The sequence below is a fragment of the Ursus maritimus genome, unplaced genomic scaffold, assembly GCF_017311325.1.
Source record: "Ursus maritimus isolate PB19 unplaced genomic scaffold, ASM1731132v1 scaffold_25, whole genome shotgun sequence".
In the NCBI taxonomy this organism is placed as follows: Eukaryota; Metazoa; Chordata; class Mammalia; order Carnivora; family Ursidae; genus Ursus; species Ursus maritimus.
This window is the reverse complement of record NW_024425008.1, coordinates 12,916,519-12,938,965: the sequence shown is the minus strand read 5'-3', so window position 1 is coordinate 12,938,965 and position 22,447 is coordinate 12,916,519. Positions and strand designations below refer to the sequence as shown.

The following is a 22,447-nucleotide window of genomic DNA, read 5'->3' as shown; positions in this document are numbered from 1 at the left end:
AGAGTCTACAAAGCTCTGTTGCTTCATTTAAAAGTATCCATCTTTTAAACTTCATGTATTTTTATTAAATTATTAATTTTTAACAAGTCCCTTCCTCAAGAAGAGAGGTATTCAAGTGATTCACCCTTTTGGGACTGATGCACGTGCAGGTCTCAAAATCATTTTTTCATGTCTTGTGTCTCCAATGAAGAGGAACAAATGAAGACTACGTTAACTTTACAAATTACTGACATTTAGATTAGATATTTGGTCCTTCATGTCATTTTACAATTTGTAACCTAAGGATAAATAAGACGTTAGAAAAGGTAGCTGACCACGGATTGAAATGATAGATACCATCCAGGAAAGCTGCTTTCCAGTCCAAGTCTATCCCACTTGCTGCCACATTCATCTGTAACAGCCCAGTGGACTCATCCAGTTTCTTGTGCCCAGCATGGACTCAGGATATCTGTTGAACTGAACTTACTGATAATTAGAAACAAATGTGGGAAGATGGTGGGGATACCAAAAAAGGATACCACAGCCTACTAGCACGACTTTCTTTGTATACTGGGAATGCTCAGAAAACTTATACATCTTGAGGACTCTTAACACCTTTCTTTATCTTTTCATCATATCGGGTTTATAACATTACAGAAGGCTACAAAAATAATTAATATGAATATAATATACATAATACGATATAAGGTATAATAAAAGATGGAATATGCTAGGATATAATAAAATACAATAATACAATGATATAACATACTATGGAGGGGCATCTGTGAAGAGTGCACATCACTCATTCTTTCTTGTAGTGTTTTACCTTCCCTACAGCATGTTATCCCTGTCTGAAATTAACTTGTTTACAGCTGCCTGTCTTCTTACAACTAAACTGTGAATTCCTTGAGAGCAGGAACCTTGTTTGCTTTGCTCATGGCTCTACCCTCAAGCACCCCAAAAGCACCTAGGTGCACAGTAGGTACCGAATAACTACTTACTGAACGGATGAATGAATATATGTCTACCCAATTTAAAACCCCTCCGCTCTAAGGCTTCGAAGCATGTAACAAATGCATCCCCTATTTTATCAAACTTACCGTCTTGAATACTGGGTTTACTGAAAAAGGGGGGAGGGGAGAAGAAAATGGACTCCTTACAATATATATTAGAGAGCTGATGCCACAGAGAAGAGCATGGAAATGAATGCTGTTATTTAATTTACATATTTTAATCACATTAATCTGATCCATTAAAAACTAAAAATAAATCCTTTCTCTATTTTTACACTAGGCACTAATTTAATTATATTCTGTGACTAAAGCTATTACATTACGTATTTTCTATCCAAATTACCTTGAACTTTTCTAGCAATGATATGAGCTATCTCAGTACGTTGCAGGTATTCTTGTAGTCTGGGAAATAGTAGGAGGTAAAGCGCAATATGAACATATCACTGAATAAAATGCTTCTAAAATGGGATTCCTTCTCTCAGCCAGAAAAAGGAGACATAACACATTAGGTCAGTCATTAGGAGCGAAAGACTCACGAACAATGGCACGTCTGCGTTAGGCGTGAATCTGGCACTCCTACATGCCTACCAGAATTTGAAAAACTGTGTTTTACTGAATACACATTTAAAGGAGAAAACTATCCCTTAAAAAACAAATCCGAGAATCATTTAAACACAGTTCTACCGGCACAGTTTCAGAATCTATCGTGAGGTATTTTGTCTACGTTAAATTTAAAACTCCTCATTTTTCAAGCTGACCTGTTACAACTAATAGGTTTTAAAATGATGAACAGCCACAGGACCGTAAAAAATATTTCACTTTCATAAAACCAAAGATCATTCTGTCTGAAATGAAGTTTCATTTTTAAAACTTTATGCATTTGAAAAAAACAATCATATACTCTTGGAAGAAATGGTCATTTTCTATGAAAGAAAATGTGAGTGGGATTCAACAGTAGCACAGAAGTAAAACACACACTGTCAAATAAAGGCTGTTTTGCTATTTGGCAAATACAGAGCTTGTTTCTATATAATAGGTAGGAGAGAGGGGACGGGAGATTCCAGGTGTTTGCAAACCAAGAAACACAAGTTTTTTTTTGTTTTTTGTTTTTAACTTGGCCCTTGTGAAAATATTAGCATTTAAAAAAATTAATGCTAGCTTTGGATTACATTTAAGAAATTATAAAGAGACAATACACAATTATAGTATTAGGGCGTGTAAATAATCACCATTTATTATCTACTTTTAAGACCATTTCTATAGAAATACAGAACTTTAAAATGCATGGTCATTAAAGAAGCATCTCAAACCATATCTGTGTGTGCGCAATGGGACAAAAACTCAGTGGCTGATGGGGCAAAAAGCTGGTATCCCTTGGGGGGGTGATTCCCAGGATCAGCCTCAGGTTCGGTGATTTGCTACGTTTTGCTACATCCTTTGGTCAAATTAAGTCACAAAGTCAGCTCAGATTCAGACAGCGGAGAAAAACTCCACCTCTTGATGGGAGAGCCAAGGCACTCTGCAAAGGGGTGTGCCAACAGGGGTGGCAGGAGTTGTTAAGGCCAACTTTGCAAACAACCGAACAGCACATGAACGCGCATGCTCCTTTTCCCATGCAGTGGGGTGTCTGAATCATAAGGTTTGAGGGATGAACAGGAGAGCTCGTAACTCAATGAGTTCAATGTGAGTTACTTCGGTTACCATAAAGATTGCTATCCTCATACATCCACATGGGGCATGGAAACTTGCACTTCCGGGCTTCTGGGTATACAGCAATGTTCCAGATGTCTGTGAGGGGTCTAGTCCCCAGCCCCGACACCACTGACAGAGAGGCAGGTCACATGCAGAAAGCGTTGTATAGCAGTGCAAGGCAGGTGGCATGTGCCACGTGCCACAAGCACTGAGAAGAGGGGACAGTTACTGAGGAATGTATGGATGAGAACGTGCAGGAGAGGAGGGGACCCAATCTCACCCTGAGGAAGGGGTCGGGCTCACAGACAGGGTGCAAAGGAAGGGACATCCCAGAAAGGAGTCATTGTGCGCGTGGTGTGTGAAGGTACTGCCTCATCGGGAGGGAAGTCAGAAGAACTTCTAAGGAGAGGGGGCAGAGGCTAGCCACCTGTGAACACGGAGTTAAGGTGTAGCCTTTAGCATGAACACTTAGGCGTGGGGCCCAGACACCTGCGCCGAGGTGATGGGAAGAGGGCTGAGAGCATAAAGACACTGCACTAGCAAAGGGACCAGTGACTGAATGAGTTTAGAACGGGCAGAAAAGGAAAAATCAATGATGACTGCAAGCACGAAGCTGGGAAAATCATGAAATCACCGACAGAAATAGAAGGGAAGAGCTGACTTGAGGACAAGGATAATGACTCTCACTTTAAATATGATGAATGAAAGGTGACAGCAAGCAACTTAAAACATTGCCAGCTATTTATTAACTGTGTGACTTTGGGAACATTATCTAACCTCTCTAAGCTCAGTTTTCTTATCTGTAAAATAGGAATCATAACGGTGTACAACTCATTAGGTTATTGGGAGGATTGAACGAAATCATGGCAATGCTGGGCACTCAAAAAATGACAGGTACTTGTGCCATCATCATTATCCAGTTTATTATTTGACAAACAGCCTAGTAACCATTTTTTGTTTTTTGGTTTTTTTTTTGGTCACGTTAACTTATGATTATCTGATACACCTCTTATCAGGTTTTTTTTTTCTTCCAGTACAACTGAGGTAATTTAAAACAGTCCTTGTAAATTTTCCATAGCATTGGCGTCTGAGCAATTTCTAACCCAGAGAAAGCTCCAATTCCATGACAAATTCATCACCGCAAACCATTAAAACTAATATGTCAGCTGACCCATCCGGATTAGATGTGAACATTTGACAGCTATGGTTCTTTCTAAGAAGCATAACCCAGTCGGTTTAAATGGGGCTTCTTTACAGTGGGGAAAAAAAAAACCAAAATGGAAAGAACATGATTTAATAATAATTTGCAACATGCTAAGGATTCCTTTGAGATGAGAAGTGTCCGTTGGGCTCTGTTTGTTTGGGATATAAGAAAATAAGATTAAATAAAGAGTATAAGATCCTATAATAATAAGGCAGATACGAGCAGTGGGGAAACAGAGAAGGTAAATCCCAAGTAAATCTGAGAATTTGACATTAGAATTATCGGTAATCCTGGGCAGCGAAACACATATTTATCATGTACATAGTAAGTGCTTAATAAAGATTTGTTAAATAGTGCTGACATTGATGATGTTTGAGGACAATGATGAGGGAACTGTTTGCTTTTTTTCATTTCTTGCTATTAGACACTGTACTATTACTCATGCTTTTCTCTAAAGAGTATATAAACAAAAGGTATGGAAACAGAGAATCAAGGTATTTAAAGTCAGAAGGAGAGGAAACCGAAGCCCATGGAGGTTAACAGATGTGCCTGAATCAGCTCCCCACAATGTGGGAGCCGAGCCCGAACCACTGACCAACAGCCCTGTGTACACCCTATCACCCCAGCTTGGAGAAGACAGAGTAATGGAGAAAATCCAGCCAGTCAATTTTGTGATTTGTCTGAAGGTCTAACAAAAGGTTGAGAAATGTGGACTTCAATTATTTAAGCCATAAATGTTTCCCATTATGATATTTAAGCAGTCATGACCATCTAAAATACAGATTTTTTTTTTTCGGCCATTAACACAGTCACATTTTACAGTTTGGCAGTATGAGGTTTTTGATATTTTTATCAAAAGGTTTTATGACCAAATTGTCAGAAATCAGGGAATTTTATAAAAAGGGTGTACAATTCAGCTAAAGTGTTTTCATATATCCACAGCCTTAGGTCTATGAAAAGGGTTATAGCCATAGATTATATAGCTCTATTTTTGACCGTGAAAATTTATATGCTGTCCAGACCTTTATTCTATTGAAATTGAACTGGAAAAGGCCCTTAAATAAAATGATTCCTTCAAAATCTGTAAACTGTAGTAGACCTGATTGATAAAGAGATTCAAAATCCCTTTCAAGGGTACACATGGGGAGAGATATAAAAGGGAAAGATAAAGGTTCTCCCTTGCATGATGGATGTGCTTATTTGTGCTTCCAACTTGGGGTCAGACTGTCTGGGGCAGAGCCAATTTCTATCAGTTCATGTGATCTTCGCCAAGTCACTCAGCTGCTCTGCCCTTTAGTTTCCTCATCTGTAAAATGGGAGTAATAACAGTAGTCACCTCACAGGGCTGTTGTGAGGATCAAAGGAATTAAAGACAAGCAAAGCATTTGGAAGAGGGCTTGGCAGGCTGTAAGCACCCGATGTGTGTTCACTATTGTTACCACTCCCTCCTGACCGCTGACTCCCTGTTCTTGCTCCATCCCATGCTTCTCCTTCATCCACTCCTGGTCTGTGCCTTCTCTCTCTCCAGATGCCTTTCCTCCCAGGGTTTTTCAAATCCTAACTCAGTTGCTAAATTCCTGGATCGCCCTGGCTGGAATCAAATCCCCTCACCTCTTTATGCTTCTAGAGTAGGTACCATTTCCTGCCTTATCTTAATCACTCCATGAAAGCCTGTCCCTGTCTGCTTTGCTCTTGTGGCTCTGACGGTACCCCTCTTAGTGCCCTGCACATGGCACTCACTCAGCTAGCATTTGTGGAATAAATCAATAGAGGGAGAAAGAGAGAGAGAGAGAGAGAGAGAGAGAGGAAGTTGTCATCTACTGCCTGATCAACTAGTAGCTGTTATTATCACTGTCATGAAGGAGGAAAAGCTGGTCTTGGGAGGCGCAAACTATAAAGTTGAAGCAAACATCATGACTGCCTTTTGGATTAAAGCACACTTTATGAAATGCAAAGGTAATTTAATTTCATGAAAACTTAGAGAATTTCTGAAACAAAATCAACACAGAATAAAATCTCAGATTTGAAACAAAGCCAACTTGGTCAGTACCCTTGACCGGGCAGGGTGTAGTGTTACTGTCATATTTCCACTATCCACAGTGAAGAGGAGGAGTAGACCTTTCAGATTAATACCCATTTGGCTGTGGCAAATTATTCCTGAAGTCAAAAACCTTTTATGTTCTCCTGTCTCTCTCTCTAGGATAGTCTAGACACCTTCATTAAAACATTAACCAACAGTGTCTATCGGGGCCAGGCATAGTGTTCTCACATGTATTCACTCACGTAATCCCCCAAACAACTCTGTGATGTAGGTTCTCTAATACCCGTATTTTACAGATGAGGTGACTGAGGCACAGAGAAGATAAGTAACTTTCTCAAAGTCAAATGGCTAGTTCAATCCATATTATTTCAATCCTCCTTCCTACATTTATTGTCCTATATGGCAGTGCAATGGGAATCAGTGTAGAATATCTGGGACACTCAGCTGCTAGTGGAACACAAAGCCAGAGGAATACTCTCAGGTTAAGTCTGATCTGGTCTGGCTGGACAGGAAGGGCCAAGTGTATGAACCGCAATGGGTTTCAGGAGTCAAAGAAGCTCAGGTTAGATCCAAGGTGGCCTCTGAGTCCTAGGAGATCCAAGCTGGTAGGCAAAGCAATGGACTCCAACCTCTGCAGGTGCACTTTACGTGAGACACACACTTTCTCTGCCTGCCTATTTCCATCCTTCAGGTCTCACACTGGCTATCGCTTTCTCCGAAGTCAGCCTCATGCCCGCTCCCCGGCCTTCATTAAGAATCCGGTACATTCCCACAATGGTTTGCAGTCATCTTTCAGGATTAACCGTCTCAAATACAAACTACCTATCTCCCCAACTGGACTATAAGCTCCTGGAGGGCAGGGCAGTGTCTGTCTTAGTTACTTTCATATATTCCCAGTGTCTGCAATGCAGAGGATCCTAACACATATTTATTTCCAAAACAGAAAAAGATATAAGCCTGAGGACAAAAGTGCACAGGGAAGAGACACCTCCTAAAGCGACTTGGGGCAAGGAGAAGACAGGAGTGCACACTGCACATTAAGTATAAGGTGAGGCCCACACATACGACTGGGCATCTAGGGAGGATTTGGAAACATCACCAAGAATCCACAGAGGGTCTAAATTTCAGTCACTGATTTGAAAGCTGTACACTCCTGTGTCCAATGCTGTCATAAAAATATAGCTGTCTACGGAGTACCCATGTCCCTTCAAGTGTTGAGAGTTTCACCTGGAAGGCACGAGAGTCTGACTTTCAGAGTTTTTAGCTTGTGGGGAGAAGCAGGAAGAGCACCCAGGGAGGAACAACACAAGGATTTGGAGAAGTTCATCTACGATCTCTTCTTTAGAATTGACATGAGCCTACTGACTGGGGGATAGGAAACAACCAAGAGCTAAATAAGGAGAACTGGGGACACTGTGGCACAGCATTAGGATGTGGCAAAGGGGAAACCATAAAGGCTATTTTGTTTTAATCATTAACGAAAGTACACCTACTTCACCCACTATGGATCAGGCTTGGGGGAGAAAAGACAAATTAACCTAAGGCTACTCATTTGTGATTGCTTCAAGCAAACACCTTTGAGCGATGTTCTGACGCCAGCTAGCAAACTAAATAGAAATGAGGTCCAAGGAATCGAAACATGAAAATTTGAAGAGAAAAAGAACCGCACAGAGCAAAACAGACCAAATACAAGGCTAACCAAACAAGAGCTAAATCAAATAAATAGGTATTGCCGTGTGCCCTGGAGGACTGCCAAGGAGAGTGAATTTCAACAAAGAATGCGTCTGCCACCAGTTCAGAAAAGTTCAATTCCAGAAGGGCTGAAGGAGGGCTGCAGCCACCGCAGAGCAACACGGGAGCGTTGGGGTGGAGAGGCGCAGATCAGATAGTGTTTCAGGCTCTGTGGACAAACACTAGGACCTTCCCTTAGCAAGACAGGAGCAGGCAGCCCACTCCCTCCCCATGCACCCCAACAAAGCCCTTTGTCAGAAACAATTCGACAGAAATTCGCAACTTTGAGGATGGCCTTCTCTTCTCAATTTGTAGATAAAAGGGCCGTTGCCAATACTTCCTGGCCAAAATCCCAGGATCCAAAGTGCTGAGATGACGTGAGTTCATGCAGCCCAAGTGAAAGCACTGGCAATTACCTGTGACCTTGGACCCTAAAGACAGAGCCCTGGGCTTTGGGGCTGAAATAAGGTAGATCAAGGAAGTTTCACTCCCTGGGTTAGAGCTCAGCTCTAGCCTGGCCTCATCAGAGTCAAAAGAGCAGTCATCCTAGGAGTAACAACCATCACCACCGCTACCACAGTCCCCCTGCCTGAGCATTCCTACTCTGCCAGGCACAGAGCTAGGCACCTTGCATGAATTCACCCTCTCAACAACCCCTTATTATCCTACTTTTATAGCTGCTCACTTTACAGATAAAGGAACCAAGGTAAATTGAGATATTTCTCGAAGGTCTCCCAGCCAATAAGCAAAGGAGCGGTTATTCCACACATGCTCTCTCAACCGACAGACTTGGCAGAAATGCAGTAAAAGAAGGCCGATAATCGGCAAACACTAATTGTTGGCATGGTATGTACTATGACTGTGCGAGGTGAGACTAGGGCAAAAAATAAGGAAGACTAACAGAATTCCTTTTACTTACTCTGTTAAAAAAATCTTGAACTTTATTAGTCTTTAAAGAAAGAAGCCCCCCTACTTTTTAAAATCTACTGCAATCCATCCAGCAAATATTCAGGTTGTTCAAATCCGTAAGGAGACTAACGAAACAAAACAAAACAAGGCGAGAGGTGATAATATATAGCTCAGGGGCAGGTTTTGGTTGGCATTTCCCAAAATGCGGACTTACTTAGTTCCAAGCACTGGGAGGCCTGAGAGTCTGAAGCTCCTTAAGATTTCCTGAGCATCGCACTGCTTTTTTGCTCAGATTTCTCTATTGCTCTCTTGATTGAAATTTCTGTACATTAATATGTGCTTTCTTTTTTTTTTTTTCCTACATGACCTATTTTCCAATGGGACTGAGGAGGAAAATTGCAAATGCATATTTAAAGCCACAAGAATATTTAAATTCTCCCTCTTTTTGTCATACATTTTTAGTGCTTTCTATTTGAGATGAAAGATAAAAACTTGTGTGCATGATTAATTGTAATGATGAAAGAACGCGAGGCAGTTGCTTAAGAAACAAGAACAACAAAGGGATAAACTACTGCAGGCATCACCAGGACTGGAATGACACTGCTCTGTGTACTCGATTTCCATGGCAACTAGCAACGGGAAGATGAATGTTTCATAGTCACTCCACTCTGCAGTACACGTCTATAAATCAAACTTGCATAAAGAGCACAAGATTTCTGCTGTGGGCTGTACTCAGAGCTGGTTTATTTTCCTGTTACTGTATAAGTATGGAAAAGAAGCACAAAACAATGAGGTCATTTTTAGTGGGGAACAAACAGAAATTACTAATACACCTGCAGCGTAGGATGTCATTCATCTAGCAAGAGACGAGAGGCAGCGAGGCGGTGGGCGAGCGAAAACCCCGCCTGCTTCCGGAGGGGTAACAGACACAGGAGATACAGTGTGCGGAGAACCACGAGCTGCGTGCCTCCCCATGCCTCCCCGTCACTCCCCTTAGCTCTGCTCCGAAATGTGGGAGCATCTTCAGTAACTGTCTTGGATACAAAGTTTTCAATCTGATAATTGGGCAGAAACGATGCTCTGGGTTTAGCATGAAAGTTTAGGGAGGTTGAACAAACACACACTTGTTTTTATTTACGCCGAAAATGGCTCCTCGTTGTAGAAGTTAGGGCAGAAAAATAATGCGCTGGCGCTGAATTGAGAGTCAGGAGACCTGAGTTTTGATCCGGGTCTGTGTAACCTTGGGGAAGCTATTAAGTTCGTTGACCTCCATTTTCTTAGCTAGGAGAGAGATGGTGTACGTGATTTCTGAAATCTCTACCACCATCTGAGGCCACAAGTCTGTAATCTCGAAATCTCAAAGATCCAAATCAATGAGATCTAACCAAACATGTTAGCTGGGCCAGTCCTAAAAAATACATATCTTACCATACTAGCCATACTATTAATGAAGAGTGTTTTATGATTTTTACCATCACAGTGAAGCCTCTGCCAACCTGTGTCAATCTTCTAAACACAGAATATGCTGTGGAAAATGTAACAAATTTCATTATCGGAGTTTTAAAAAGTTTTAAAAAATGTACAATCTTATAACTGATTTTTATAACATTATAAAGAATACTTAAATTTACATGATCTTCCTGTTATATAGATAAGGGCTGCCTATCAGTTCCTGCCAAGCGGGAAGCACCCTGCTCCTTGGAGTCTGCAGCTCTCCGCAGAGGACTGAGGCTCTTCTGGGGTTCACCTTTGGAACAGTAATGCTTAGTAAGAGTATGTCAAACAAAAAAATGAATGGATAAACCAACTCTGACGAACACCTTTGTTATACTTTTTAGCAATCTTGTATTGCCCTCCCTAGTCTGCAATGTTTAGGCAGATTTCGACCAACAGACAAGTATCACCAGGATAGAGGCAGATATCTGAAAGGCAGGTAAACTATCTGAGTATCTCTTCTGTGAGTCTACAGAGTCCCTGTGGAACTTCACAACCTAGAAATATATTTTCATTAGTGGAGAATGAGGCATTATTAGACACAAAGATGACCTCCCGTGCTCAGGCCTGGCTAAGTCCGGGGGGAGAGCAGGGCCTCCAAAGGACTGAGTCCCAGCCTCTGCCTCCAATGAGAGCAGAGCAGGGAAACAACACCCAAGGAGCACTCATTATCTCATTTAATGCTTACGCCAGCTCTGGGGAAAAGAGGTTATTATCCCTGTTTTACAAGCTGGGAAAGCTGAGCTGTAAAGAATTTATTAAGTGACTACAGGATGATGGTTATGAAATGTGTAGCAAAATTCAAAACCTCCTCTCCCTGATCCTAAGGCCTCTCTGTGCTTCTGACTGCATCTCAGGACACATTCGGGCAACAGATTAGACTTCTTTGGTGCTAAAAAAACAAGGGATTAAAAAGAGTTAAACAAACCTACCCCTAAAAAGCACACTAGTGGTAAAAAAAAAAATAGTAGCAATCCGGGGCGCCTGGGTGGCTCAGCTGGTTAAACAACTGACCCTTGGCTTCAGCTCAGGTCATGATCTCAGGGTCCTGGGATTGAGCCCCACATCGGGCTCCGCGATCAGTGCATAGTCTGCTTGTCCCTCTCCCTCTGTTCCTCCCCTGGCTCATACTCTCTCTCTTAAATAAAATCTTTAATAGTAGCAATCAGTATTTCTTAAATCTAAATTCAGATCATAAATAGAACCAGGTATACCACTCCAGCGTACGTTATCACCCATACTTCAATTCCCCAGATGACAGGCTAAAGGCTATTTCCGGGATGGAGCCAGATGTCACACAACCATGTAATTTCCAATATGTGAACACTATGAGAGCCAATGACATCTTTACAGGAGTTTACTAGAAATGTATTCTGCTGCCTAGCAAAGGGATTTGGTTTGGTTCTTAAACTGAGAAGATGTAATAATTTGGGCATATATTTTTGATACTAATTTTTCAAAACCTAATAAAGTAACATTTATTAAGGAAGGCTCCAGCTTAACCTCCTTGGTCCAATTAGCTTCTTATCAGAGTTTTTAGCACCACCAACTGGTTAAAGAGATCTACTACAAGTCTGTTGGGCTCTCAACCTGCTTTGTTCATTAAGAGAGGATTCTACATTTATTTCACATTTAATTTGTAGTAAAGGAATTTACTTCGGCTACTAAATAAAACTAGAAATGCCTTTCCTTGTCAGTCAAATAGTAATCCACTTTGGCTTGTTCACATAAGAACGACGTATATTTAGGTTAGTAAGTCATTAGAAAAAACTAAATCTACCCTCTAAAGCTAATTTGATTTATTATATCATAAGCTCACCCTCAAAAAAACAAAGTCTAAGAACTACAATGAAAATTAGAAACTAAATTAGAGTGGAAACTAAATGGTACTGAATACTACACTGGGCTACAGTGTTTATATCAAACATTAATTTAATTGGGATTAAAAATGATTGAGGAGGTAATTTCACTTTTAAAAACTTTTCCACCAAGATTCCTGACTCAAAGATGGATGCTGCCATCTGGCAAGTAAATATATCCCACCATTTATCTTTCCTTCCTGTTTAACCGAACCCCATCTACCAATGGGTACCACTATACACACAAGCACAACTGAGCCCTGACGGTTCACATCTGATCTCTGTACAATGAATCAGTCAGTGAAAAGAAACATCCCTGAAGAACTAAGTCTGATGATTTTCCCCAAACAACCTATAAGTTGTCCATGAAAAGAACATCCAGCCACTTGTTGTCATGACCAACTTGTAACCTGCAGAAGGAAAGGCACCAACATTATTATAATTTGGTCACTCTAGAAACTTGTCTACTACTCTACTAGGCAATGTACAAGAGAGAAAGAAAGAGAAGGTTCCATTAAATGAATTAGACTCTGATGGCAGAGTTCCATTAAAAGCTTTCTGATAGAGTTTAAAAAACTACTGTAGTAATTCTCTGATGATAGCAGTTTAAATCTCTATACAAATGTGTGGTCAAGTTCAAACTTTTTAAGCCCTCTGCATCTAAATCTGCAAATGAAAGCCCTGTAAAGAAGACAAGCTATCATAGTTCCAGATTAAATTAAGGACCAGCAGATGCTCTACCCAATTTAACGTATAATTTAAAGATACAAACTTTAATCAACTTCATTCTATTCCTTTGCTTTTGTTTATTCATTCATTCATTCATATATTTATTGAACACTCCATCAAACACAGTTAAGTTTGTGCAAAAAGGGAGTAAGAGTGTGCCTCTTCTACTGCTCTCTCCTCTCCTTGGTTTGAGCCTCAGATATGCCATCGCCAAGGCAGAGAAGATTTCTATTTGAAGTCATGAATGGATTACAAGAAACCTTAACAGTAATATTGACTTCGGTTGAGAAATGCGTTTTGCAACTTTTATTTTTGTTTCCACATAGGTGGAATGATACTTAATGCTAAATGTGTTCAGATGTTTTATTTTAACCATAAATTCAGTCTACTCTATCATAATTAGGCAGAGGTATTCTTAAATCAATAGGTACAATTCTGCTATATGGTGACTAACATAATATAATAAAAAATCATTAAAAAAAAATAGGTACAATTCTGAAGTATAAGAAAGACACATGACCATTAACAAGTACCAGCAATGTGACTGTCATCAAATAAAATATTTTTATTGTGTGTCAGTTTCCTATGTCAGTTTTCTTCTTTAACCATAGGATAAAATAATTGAGAATTAGGTCCACGGTGGCTTGAAATTAGCGATAAAAGAGCACAGCTTTACTTGTAGAATGGGTATGAGTAACAGCTGATGTGTAGGATCACTGCTCGGATTCGGTAAGATTCCACTAGCATGTGTTTAATGAATGGGAGCTGCCGTCACTGACAGTGGAATGATACAATGCCAGGAAAGCTGGGGGGAGGGGGGAGTGAGCACCCCTGGCGGGGTGCTCAACACCCAGAGAAGGTGACAAGAATGAAACCTGAGAAAAAGAATAGCGGGCTATCTGGAGGGACTTAGGTCAGGGAAGCAGCTTTCTAGGCTGGGGGATTAGAGTATGTCTGTAGACAGTGATGTAAGTTATAAACAGGAGAGGAAATGGCTGATGGAGAACAGTCGTACATTAGAAAACAGTGAAGGGATGAGATCAGAACAAAGGAGAGGAATTAGGGGGGAAAAAAAAAGAGAGAGAGAGAGAGATCGAGAGAGATCCTGTTCCTTACAACCTTCCGGTTGAAAGAAATTTGAGAACTTTGGGGGTGAAGAGGAGGCAATAAAGAAAACCCGGGCAGAGGCCATGACCCAGTCTACAAAGCAGAAGGCAAGCTCACCTGCAGTGCAGAGCAGAGGGAAAGGTTTGGTACAACGATGACAGAGAGCAAGTCGATCTGATCATGTGTGACAATGCTAACGAACCGGCTTGGGGTGTGCGGCCGAGAATTCTGAGCCCCGCAGACGCATGCAGGCCATGGATACGGGAGATGCTGATGGCACTCATGCCAACAATTTGCTATCCCTGAAATAAGAAATCAAAGATAGTGGAGATAAAGTTCTCCTGGATAGCAATTAGGGTATGACGGAACTTGAGTGACAGCTACCCCAAACCTGAGAAAGGAGAGGAAAGCATTCTGGAATTACACAGGATCAGGGCTGGGGGATTGTACAGAAGATGAATTCAGGTAGTCCAAACACTTTGGTCAAGTAGACATAGCAGTTTCTGCCTGAATGGAGAATGTGGTCCCATTCTGGGACAGGCAGTCAGAGGATCAGAGCACGTGGCAAGAGATCCAAGCAATGGGATTCAAGAAGGTGGACTCAGAGTTCACAGATCTCTCAGACATCACACTTGATGAGAAAGGGACATTTTTGTGGTATGTGTGCTTTGGGAGAGGAGGTAGACCCACTGCAGAAAGGCGGAAAATAGCTTGCTCTAGGTCACAGACTGGTAAGGAGCAGGACCAACTATCAAACCCCATTTGTCAATTTAAAATTGTTTTTTTTTTTTTTTTAAGATTTTATTTATTTATTTATTTGACAGAGAGAGACAGTGAGAGAGGGAACACAAGCAGGGGGAGTGGGAGAGGAAGAAGCAGGCTCCTAGCGGAGGAGCCTGATGTGGGGCTTGATCCCAGAACGCCAGGATCACGCCCTGAGCCGAAGGCAGACGCTTAACGACTGAGCCACCCAGGCGCCCCTAAAATTGTTTTTTGCTTTCACAGCTTATTTGGCAAAATACTTAACTATTATGATATAATTCCAAAGGCAAGATGCATAACGCAAGGATTCTTAACAAAACAACCTGAACTGGGATGCCTGCTGTAGTCTCGTGTGATAAAATGCTACATCAGCTTCCTTTTGTACATTTTTGTAAACAGTTCCTTTTGTATATAGTGGAGATAACCAAATGAAATCTCAAGGATAACAATCTAAACCAAACCAATTCATATGAACAGAGAAAAACTATTTAATTATGCAACTGGTTTGCCAAGAACATTTCTGGGCAGAGCCAATGTGTCTTGCTTCCTCATGTTTATGCTCGGTATTGTGGGGATAAAAGGCATGGTTCCTGCCCTCGGGATGCTTATACTGCTAAAAGAAATGAGAAGGGAATATAACAGTGATTAAGAGCACAAGCTCAGTAGTCAACCTGCCTGAGTTTGAGTCTTGGATCCATTCATTACTCACCAGCCAGGGACCTTGAACAAATCTTCTGACCTCTCCAAACTTTTTTCTCCTCTGTAAAGTGGGGATAGACAGGGCCTAACCCATGAGGATCCCGTGAGGATTCATTCAACACAGTGCCTGGTACACAGTAAGTACTTAGTAAATGTTAGTTGCCAGTGTTATCATGCTTACTATTATTAGATGCCTTAATGTGGCAAGTGCAACAGGAGTTCTAAGGAAGAGAAAAGAAATTTTCTGGGCTAGAGTGATCAGGAAAGGCTACATAGAAGAGAGAGTTCAGCTAAGCTCTAAGGAATGGATGCCATTCAGGTATGTGGGTGAGGGAGTTGGAGAAGTGAAGGCAATGAACCTGGCATGAGCAAAAATGCTAGAAATGAGACAGGATCAGTATACGGCAGGCAGATCAGAATGGGAGATATGCTAAAAAGGCACACAAGGTCTGTGTGTGTGTAGAGGTCTTGCATGTCAGGCCAAGGAACCCAGGGGCTCTCTGGTAGGCAATGGAAAAACTACTGAAGTCAAGAAGTACAAAAAGTAATGCTAAAAAAAAAAAAAAAGTAATGCTAATTTCCTTCATCTAAAATGTAACTGGAAGGGTAGGCCAGTGATTTTCAAACTTTAATGTGCCTATATACCATTCAGGGATCATATTAAAATGTACATGTTTGACTCTGTATGTTTGGAGGGGGGCCTGAGATTAGGCATTGCTAATAAGCTCCCTGGTGCTGATGCTGTTGGTCGTTGGAATACTCTTTAAATGGCAAGTGTGTATGTATTCAAGATAGCCTGATGGAAGAGAATGACTGGGTAGAAGACAGGTAGACAAGACGGCTAGATGTGAGCTAGCAAACTCATTATGGGTCATTCTGTCACTGATATAAAAACACAGTACTGGAAATTTTTGATTCTGATGTTTAAGATATATGTAAGGAGGACAACCAAAACTCTTAAGTGTAACTCCTAATTCTGAGCCTATTTTTTCCCCATCTTCAAATAATGTTAATTCAAATATCTCATATGAAATATAAATTTATTTTATTAAGTACGAGCTTATTTTATTAACACAAAACACAATACTATCGAGATTATTTTACCCAGGAGTTAGCTATCTACGACAAAAGAAAAACATAAGAAATTGATTCCTTTTTCTATAAAGGAAAATGGCATGAATACATTCATGATGTGTGGCTATTAATAACTTCAGGGATGACTGAAAGGGTTAGCAACATTTGGTCATAAGAAAGAAACCATGGCAGCGGTATCTTATGTGACAGTTGGATTAAAAGAAAAATAGCCCTCATGCTATTACAGCAAGAACAGCATATTCAACCATATATGTAGATGAGGAATTGGATACGTTGGCCATAACACTTGTTATAGTGACATCTCAAAAACTAAACCCTGGGTTGGATAGCTGTCAAAGCCAGTAATTTCCTCCTGAGAGCAGTCTTTGTCACACTGACAGACCACATCTGTATTCATGCGGTGGTGGGTTCTGAATAATATCTGTGATACACAGAGAAAATAAAGAAGACCGCCACACCACTCTCCATGATAGATAACCCCACCAGCGAGTTCTGGAATGAGAAGAAGCCTGCCACAACAGCCTCATTTCTGAGATGAGGGGAGTACAGGCCACAGAGGCTCAGTGATTTGTGGGAAGACAGAGAAATGGCAGAGCTGGGACTGGAACTCAAGTCTCCTGCTGCCCAGCCCTGGGGCTTACTGCTCCACATGACCTTCACAGGGCCCCAGCGCGGCATTTAGGGAGTAAAACAAAAAATACGTAATAGAACCCGTTCGCTACAAAAGCCATTCATTTACATAAAATGGAGTCATCTATTCAACACTTACCAAATTGTGCTGTGCTGTAGCAAGTGTGATGTCGAATGCTTTGCTGTGCTTGCTCATGTTAAGCTCACGCTCTCATACTGGATTATATGTATACAAATAACTATGAATAAGTATAGAGAAGAAAGATACTTATGACAGATTAGGAATTTAAAGAAGAAGGTGAAGAAATTTTCCTTTCAAGGGTTGCAAGGTTGTGGATAGGGTGTAGGGTAGGGCCAGCTGTTGGGATAAGAAAGGTCTTCACAGCTGGGCCTTGAAGGTGAGTACAATTTGCATCTGGATGGGTTTAACAGAAAACAGGATCACTAATGTAAAAGAGATTAAATGTTCCTTCCAATCAAATAATGTATCCTTGATAATATGAACTAAGCGAGCTGAACTGAAGAAACCAAAATAACACATTCTATTTGAATCTATATAATGAGGTCATCCCTCTTTTCGTTTCCTGTCCAGTTGTTGAACTTCAACTCCTGTGTCACCAATTCTAAAGTTTATACTGGTCAAAGGACAATCTTCAAATGCAAGGATATAATTTCTGCCCACAAAATCAATTAAAAACCCTCTGAAAAACTGGCATTTTCTTAAAATAATTAGAATATATTTCTATAACTGGATTTTTAAAGTACAGTTTTATTCGATATATTATATGTGAAATTCTGAGGTCAGCTTGAACAGCTTACACACACTGATACTACCCATTCAGGAACTGCATGCAAGAGGATAATCAGAAAAGGAAATCTCTGACAATACAATTTTGACACAAAAAAGTGAAATAAAAACTAAGGCATTACCATTGCCAAGAAGGTACAAAAATTTGTAAAATAAAAATAGAAAATTCAAGAAGTCTATTTCTTTGGCTCTTAGACTTACACACCACAGGTATAGCTTGTAACAGCTATCTTTGTATGATTACAAAGAATGAGACATGATTTCTAGGCTTTTTTTTTTTAATACTTTTCTATACACAGAAGCATGTAGATAATTCTGGATCAATAATCATATTCATCACAGTAGGTACTCACTATAATAACCGTGCTCTTATTGAGGTCACATGACTACATTTATAAAAGAACCATTCTGATGCATAAAATAATGACTGGGAAATCTTTTCTTGTCGGAGAAAAAGATGTGCAACAAGTGTGCTACCGGCAGAAAGGAATTACAGAAAGCTAAAGAACTCAGTGACGAATACTACTTCAAAAGAGATGCAGATGAACTGAAAAATAAATGCTTTTTTAAAAAAACATATTCTGTTTATTTATTTGAGAGAGAGAGAGAGGAGGGGCAGAAGGAGAGGGAGAGAGAATCCCAAGCAGACTCCACACAGAGCATAGAACCCAACATGGGGCTCAATCTTACAACCCAGAGACCATCACCTGAGCCAAAAAACAAGAGTTGGATGCTTACCCACCTGAGCCACCCAGGCGCCCTGAAAAGTAAATACAATCTTAAATCACTTTCCTTTCAGCCCCTTGGCTCTGTAAGACTCTCTCCCATTCAGTGTACAGAACAGTCTGTTCATTCTACCCAAGTTCATGACAACTCTTCCCTCTATAATGGCCGTGACATGAGACAAATATGATCTTTCTGCCAAGAGAATATCCATCAATCCTTAAACGCCTACCCCCACTGAAACTCTAACATTGAAAACCTATTCATCAACAAGTCATGATGTTTTTATTATCAACCAAGTTTAAATATCCAGGAGAGTTAGAGGTTCTTTGTTTTTTGACCTTCCCCACATAATATGAAGAATGAGATTCTTACACCAAAAATATCAGATATAACTTTATATGTCTCCAGTCATGATTAGAGAGCGTTTTGGTACCCCGATACTTCCACATTACATTAGTATCTGGCAATCTGCCTGCGCACTCAGAACCTCGGACAGCGGGTCAGGGAGTGGGCCTTCTGCACATCCACATTTCATTTCATGGCTGGAAAGCAGAAGCTTCCCATAGCTTTTTGCCAATTGACAGGTGGTGGGAAAGTGCAAATCTCAGTGCTTACAATGAGATGGAGAAAGCTCCTAGGCATGGAGAAGTAAATATACCACGCAGAGAAAAAGGCCTGCCAGAAATACCACAGGGTGCTGATGGCGGGCAAAGTCAGGCAAGAACATGAAGCCAGCCCCTTGATAACAGCTGAGGCTAAATCGTGAATCACAAGCAACCCCAAAATAAAGCAAAGAGAGGCCATCAGAGATTAATTTCCAAAAACCACATGCAAAAAGAGAAAAATGGAAGGCAAAGCCACATGTGGTTATTGAGTTCCTGATTGCATTTTAAAGTACTTTTTCCTAGTTTAGAAGAAGTAAATTAAACCATTTAAAAACCCTGAAAGTGAGAATTTCAGTCACTAGACATCCAGAGTAAGTCACATTGAACCAACAATTATTTATTAAGTAAGTATAACGCATGAGGCACCAAGCTGGGGACAGTGGAAGTTAAGAATAAGCTCATAAACTCAAAGAGCTTGTAGTATCTTATGAAGATAATCTTAAACACTGCATTTTTGTTTATCAAGAGAAAAAAAAATACAACCATAAGTACTCCCAAACTTTAGTGAAAGGAGACAAGACTGTTCAATGTAAAGAAAAAGAAAATTTTATCGTGCAGGACCTTGAAAGATAGGTCTAATCTGGGCAGGTAGGAAGTACAGAAAGGCACTGCCAGCAAGGGAAATAGAATGAAGTTTAAATACACATCACATGTTCAAAGGAACAAACATTACGCCAAGGGAAACACAGGAATTTGGGGCTAGTGAAAGATGAGTGTGAAAAGGAACCAGATGTTGGAGAGCCAGGTTAAATAGTTTTAACCTTACCTGTTAGAGGCACTGAGGATTTCTGAATGTTAAAAAAAAAAAACAAAAAACAAAACTATAAAATTTTCTGTAAGTTCTACTAGTATTAAAGAGTAAAGTTATCTTTTAACCTTTTAGTGCTAGAAACAGCTTATTATTTCACATTCATTCTATTGTACAAACAGTACCATTCAGTTCTCAAACCTCTTGAGCTTCTGCCATTTGTAGTGGATAGGGGAAAAAAAATCTTCAAAAAAAAGATTCCCTAAGAACTTCTGAATAACGAAACATCACCTCTGATACAGCCTCAGTAATTTTAGTACACAAATCTTAATTATCAGCTCTAAGGAGAAAGCAAAGTTTCAAATACTGAAAGGAATCTCAAATTTTGAATCCACATGTTAAACATGTTAGGATATTTTTGGAGCTAAATAAACTAACCAATTTCTGTCTTTGTTTTTTGCATAACATATCATCTCTTGGTTTAAGAAAGTAACTTGTCCTTCGAAACCCTTCCATTGGTAGAAAACTTGTTTTCCTTAATTTATATGAAAAAAGCTATAATTAGCAGCCCCCAAGCAATCACTCATTAAAAATAAAATCTCAAAACCATTGTTTCCCCTAATAAAATAAACACCTCTATAAAACAAGAGTTGTAAGTAGATAAAGAAAGACTTAGGGAAGACTATAAAATAATACAGCAAAATAACAAAAGGAAATGACACATCAGCATATATAGCTCAAGAAAGAAATGTAAAAGAAAAAGAAAACCAGAAAAGAGAAAAAGAAAAGCCACATTGGACACAGTACAAAGAACAGACTTTGCTGAAAGTATGCGATAAGACATGGTGAGCAACACAAGCCAATGAAATAGAAACTAACAGACAATTTAAAAGGATTTTCCAAATAAGCATAATCAGCATTCTCGAAGAAAAGGAAAGTGACTTAAAATATTAATGTTCAATTCATTATATATTTTTATTCAAGGACAATGGCCCATGTGAATATTTTGAAATGTGGAAGACACCAGAAAATGCAGTTATGATCCCTACTGGAGGATAGACCTCGGCTAAGCAGAAACTATGGCACGAGGTCTGGAAGTGAGCTTTGAATCCACATAACTGTAGAACTAAAACAAAAGAGATTATGGTTGCTAATCATAATTATGTTATATATACCCATTAGAAATATAAGTGTTATAAAGCCTGGCAATATATATTTTTTAAAACCATACAGCTTTTATTCATGATAAAATCAATAACGTAAACATTCCGAGAATAGTTAGGCAGCAATTCACAAATCTTTCAAAAATATCTCATTTAGTTCTTATGATGCTTTAATGAATGATCCATCAAGTTATAAGCAAAATGATTCTTTGATGTCTTACGCCCCAAGTCTGTCTTTTTGAATTGGTTGGTTGGTATGGCTTTAAAAAATTAAGGTGTAATATGAACAACTTTTGAAAGAAACTACTCTTGATCTTTATTAGTTTCTTTTGGAAGAATATGGCAGTCAGTGAATTGAAGGTAATGAAAACTTCAGTCATTCACACCAAAGATGACTCTGTCTAATTAGGATTCTCCCTCTCTAGTGGTCTTCTTCTACTGTCTTTGGATATCAGCTTTCTTCTGGGTAACCGTGGACCTAGGAAATGAACTCCATTCCCAATGGTCAATTAAGTCAAACACTACTCCAGCTGTGCAAAAAGTGAGTGTCTAACCTTAGGAACATTATGTAATTTTGTATCACTAACAGCCTTAGCAGCTGATTTTTTCCTTATTCTTGAAAATTGTTGGCACCACTGAAACAGAGTTGTGTGGAAGAGAGACATCTCTGTGTTTTTGGCCTACTTCAATCTACACTCAGAGGAACTATTTTTCTCCCTTATTTGGTTTCACAACTTCATTTAATACTTGTTATGCATCATTAATTTTGTTTTAGGGATTTTGGTACTAAAAATAATAAAAATGAATGTTTAAAATGGACATGTTCAATGAACTAAAATGCCTTGTTTGGCTTAGTCTCCAAACTGTTTCAATCCATAATCCTAGGAAGTATAAGATTTGGGGGCATTTCATATATTTATTTACAGGTTATATGCACACATGCTGCTATACTAATAGAGTATGCACATTATAAGGCATAATATAGAAATCTAGGGGCTCCTGGGTGGTGCAGTCGTTAAGCGTCTGCCTTCGGCTCAGGGCGTGATCCCAGCGTTCTGGGATCGAGCCCCACATCAGGCTCCTCCACTAGGAGCCTGTTTCTTCCTCTCCCACTCCCCCTGCTTGTGTTACCTCTCTCGCTGGCTGTCTCTGTCAAATAAATAAATAAAATCTTTAAAAAAAAAAAAAAAGAAATTCTAAACAAAGATAAAAATATTTTATTTATTAATGGCAAATGATTTTTGCTGTCACTAGAAATTATTAATACTGATAAGAATGTGATTTAATATACTTTATAATTTCCAAATATCTCAGTTTAATCCTTTGTGATTGAGCAATTTGTTTTAATACTTGGTTTTAAGGGCTGTCAGAGATACCTCATGAAGATATG

The 22,447-nt window shown here is 39.7% G+C and overlaps 1 protein-coding gene across 3 annotated transcripts in view; it reads right to left on the bottom strand.

Annotated features, from left to right (window-relative positions):
• Positions 1 to 22,447, bottom strand: part of EFCAB11 (EF-hand calcium binding domain 11) — a 141,351-nt gene that overhangs the window by 99,045 nt on the left and 19,859 nt on the right. The window contains exon 6 of one of the 3 annotated variants that reach the window (XM_008698867.2): positions 19,568 to 19,934. The exons of the other annotated variants lie outside the window; for them this stretch is intronic. Within the exon in view, the coding sequence (XP_008697089.1) occupies positions 19,916 to 19,934 (19 nt within the window). The 3' untranslated portion in view covers positions 19,568 to 19,915. Of the gene's footprint in view, positions 1 to 19,567; positions 19,935 to 22,447 lie in introns of those variants that run through there. 3 annotated transcript variants of the gene reach the window in all.